The 3,654-nt window shown below is 33.0% G+C and overlaps 1 protein-coding gene across 1 annotated transcript; it reads left to right on the top strand.

Annotated features, from left to right (window-relative positions):
• Positions 1 to 876: 876 nt before the first annotated feature.
• On the top strand, positions 877 to 2,642 carry LOC130719854 (putative F-box/LRR-repeat protein At1g56400). Its single transcript, XM_057570457.1, has 3 exons — positions 877 to 1,809; positions 2,015 to 2,251; positions 2,352 to 2,642. Exons 1-3 carry the CDS (start codon positions 877 to 879, stop codon positions 2,640 to 2,642), a joined length of 1,461 nt encoding a protein of 486 aa, XP_057426440.1.
• The last annotated feature ends 1,012 nt before the right edge of the window (positions 2,643 to 3,654 follow it).

Below are 3,654 nucleotides of genomic sequence, written 5' to 3'. Positions count from 1 at the left end.
CAATTATTTAAAATTATTTCTATTAAAATTATACAAATTAGTAAGTATTAATGTAAATTGTAAGAAATTTTTTTTTACCATTAACTATTTGTAATAATTATTTTCTTTGTTAATTAATGGTTTTTTGAAACCTAAGTTAATTAATAATTAATGTTTCATATACTTTTATAGAAGATAAAACAAATTGTTGTTAAAATAATTGTTTTTTTTACAAAATTAATTTTTTTACATTAGAAAGTATATAAATTGTGAATTTAATTTTTTTAGTAAAAAAACTCATCGTTTATGATATCATAATGCGGTTTCTGTTTTAAGGGAAAATACTTATCCGTCTAATATTCTACTATTAAATCTGACCCAAAAAACTAATGGTTTATATATGGATCCTTATTCATTTGCATTAATTTGATGGCTATCCCTATTCATTTGCATTTGGATAGTTATCCGATCCTATTAGTATTAGCCACCTATATTCTCATGGATTAATAAAACCATTGTGGAAAAAAATAAAAATAGAATATATATATATATATATTTTGACTATATCAATTACTAATAAGATGGAAGACTAAATTAATTTGGTGCGAAAAAAAGTAAAACAAAATCTGCCTGATTAACCATAAATTAAATTATTAAAAAAATAACCATAAAAGAAAATAAAATTGACCAGCCATTACAACATTTCTTTGAAGGGACAAGACTTGACCAAAAATCTTTGACAACACAAGCGTTTCCTTTTCCTCCAAAAGTGCACATTTTTACCTTCAACTTGCACCCCATTTTCATCTATAAAAGAGTCATCACAATTAACATGATTCTCCATTCACAAAAACCGTACATATTATATTGTTCACAATATTATTAACCATCGTAGCCATGGCAAAGAACCTGGACATGTTCTCTTCATTTCCAGAATCCCTTCATCTCTCCATCATCTCCTTGCTTCCCTACAAAGAAGCGGCAAGGACTTCAATCCTCTCCAAACAGTGGTTTGAAACATGGCGTAAGACAAAGATGATTGATGTGGAGTTCGACGAACTCTTCTTCGAGAAACCCGATGAGTTTGATGAATCCAAAGAAGCTCATAGAAGGAATTTCCTCAACTCTATCACTTATTGGATCTCACACAACAGAAACCAATTTGTGGACAAGTTCTCTCTCAAGGTCTCTCACCCTGAGAGTTGCCGTGAAATCATAGAGCATTGTTTTGCTTTCGCGACACAACGTGGGGTGAAAGATTTGAGGCTTGATTTCTCTGACCCAAACTGGAAAGAGAATACCATGGATGAGCATACTGCTTTGATGCAATTGCCACAACATGTCTACGACCTTGGGTCATTGCTTGAGTCCTTGAAACTATACTCATGCGGTTTTTCCATGCCTCACATGCTTAAGTTTCGGTCGCTAAAAGAGATTTCCTTGGGCTGGATTGAAATTAGTGTAACCACTCTTCGAACTTTGCTTTACAGTTGTAAGACTCTTCAGAACTTAAGCTTGAAGAAGTGTGGGGAATTAGAAAGCTTTAACATGGGAGATGAAAAGATTGGATTGAAAAGGTTAGTGATTGACAAGTGTCAATTTGAGTATACAGACATCTTTTTCGATGCTCCAAATCTTGTGTTCTTCAAGTACTCGGGAGGTGTATGGAATTCAGATATCAACATAAAACGAGAGGTCATGGAAGAGGTAGAAATAGATTTCCCCTATGAGTTCGAGCCTAATTTCAATGAATATGCTGATGAACTCTACACCATACTGAGCGATTTCTACCATGTCCGGGTGTTAACTGTGTGTAGTGTCTTACTTCAGGTAATCTTATATTCTTCTCTTCCCTCCCATAATTTCTTCTAATCTTATTACCATGACATGCTTGCTGTCTTTCACATTTTTTGATCCCATGTTAATCATAGATGTGACTTATATCATATCATATACACACAATTTTCAAAGTAGCATCATCATCTTTTTGAATGGATTGTTTTAATTTGCTTATGAATGTTTCTGTTATGGTTAGAAATACATTTCTCGGTTCTCGGTTCTTACTTGTGAATATGTGTTTCTTGTTATGCATGAAAAATTGAAGGCTATTCCATTTGGAGAAGATAAAATACGGCATGGCTTGAATGTGAGGCATTTGATTTTGAAGACTCAAATGCATCCTAATGAATTATACGGTTTTACGTTCCTTTTGGAAAGTTGTCCTTGGTTGGAGAAGCTCACACTGGAGATAGGCCCGCGAGTAATATACAATGTGAGTCAATTATTTAAATTTTGTATCTATTTTTTTTCCATCGCTTTCTAATAATATTGACTCATATCACACATTTATCACTCTTCTGTGCATGTTACAGGACTATGAACCTCCTTACAATATTGACCTTCAAAAATTCTGGGAAAGGCCTATGTTGCAAACGCCTGAATGTTTGGCAAAAACTTTAGAGGTTGTGGAGATCAAAGGTTGTACGGGAAGTTTGGATGAATTTAAGGCTTGCTTTTATTTGATCGGACTTGGAAGTTCTTTGAAAGAGATGAATATATATTTGATGAAGGATGAAAATGAGGAAATACGACGTGGAATTATAGCACAATTTGTACCTGGCTTTCCAAGGGCTTCAAAGGATTTAGATATATTAATTGCATGATTATGTATTTGAAGTTTGAACTTGTTTTTCCTAGCTGCAACTTAATAAATAAATTATACATCATCTTTGTATTTTGAGTGAAAGAGAGAGATGTAAATTAGACATTATCCTAAAGGGACTTAGCAGCTCAACTTCTATTGGCGTTTCTTCTTGAATCATCCTCTGTAGTACTCTCAGGTTATGTCTATGGCATGGTTTTGGGGGAGTTTCTTTTTCTTGGCTGAGCCTTGTGCTCACTGTTGATGTATTATGCTTTTCTTCTTCAATAAAATTTGGCTTTCTAAAAAAAGAATGCGAGAGATGTGATAATGTTGTTATTCAATGAAGCCAATCTTCCGGTTTTAAAACAAGTGGATAATGATCGATTGTAGAATTGTTTATGTGAATTAATTCATAATGCATGTTTGTATTAATCAATCCACTAGTGAATATATAGTATTTCTCTAAATTTAATGGATTAGATACATGTGAAAATGAGTATATCATGATCCCTCTTTTTAAGCTTTAATGTATGTAAATAAATAATTTAATTTTAATATATGTACTATCGGTGGCGAGTCGACCTCCATTGGATTCCAAGAGATTGCAACTCAGCAACGGATTGTTTAGCCAAAGCAGGTCTAGATTGTGGGTTAGAGGGTGTTCATTATTTGGAGTGACCTCCAGGCTTCAGTGGAAGTTGAACCTTTCATCTTAAGGGACTCATTTTCTATTTCTTAGTGTTGTTCTTGTCTAGTTTTCCGATGTGTCAAAAAAAAAAGGGGATAGTATATCAATAATTATTCATTCACACTTTAATTCTACTCAAACCAAGAGAGAAATAAAAAATAAGTGTTAGTTAATTTATAAATAAATTTAGACTAAATAGTCATGTGGGTCGGTTGAGAAACCAATATAACGATTCTCTAATCATGTGATTACTCGAGAAATATACTTTTTGTTTCTCAATTAAGATTCCTAAGATGCTTCAAAAAGTTCTTAGCGATCGCTATTGAGAAGTTGCAAACAGGAT

Source organism: Lotus japonicus, chromosome 5 (genome assembly GCF_012489685.1).
Source record: "Lotus japonicus ecotype B-129 chromosome 5, LjGifu_v1.2".
In the NCBI taxonomy this organism is placed as follows: Eukaryota; Viridiplantae; Streptophyta; class Magnoliopsida; order Fabales; family Fabaceae; genus Lotus; species Lotus japonicus.
This window is presented reverse-complemented; position numbering and strand designations above follow the sequence as displayed.

Coding starts and splice junctions, on each gene's coding strand:
- LOC130719854 (XM_057570457.1), top strand. CDS start 877: ATGGCAAAGAACCTGGACATGTTCTCTTCATTTCCAGAATCCCTTCAT. Junction 1,810..2,014: donor TGTGTAGTGTCTTACTTCAG/GTAATCTTATAT, acceptor TGTTATGGTTAG/AAATACATTTCTCGGTTCTC. Junction 2,252..2,351: donor GCCCGCGAGTAATATACAAT/GTGAGTCAATTA, acceptor TGCATGTTACAG/GACTATGAACCTCCTTACAA.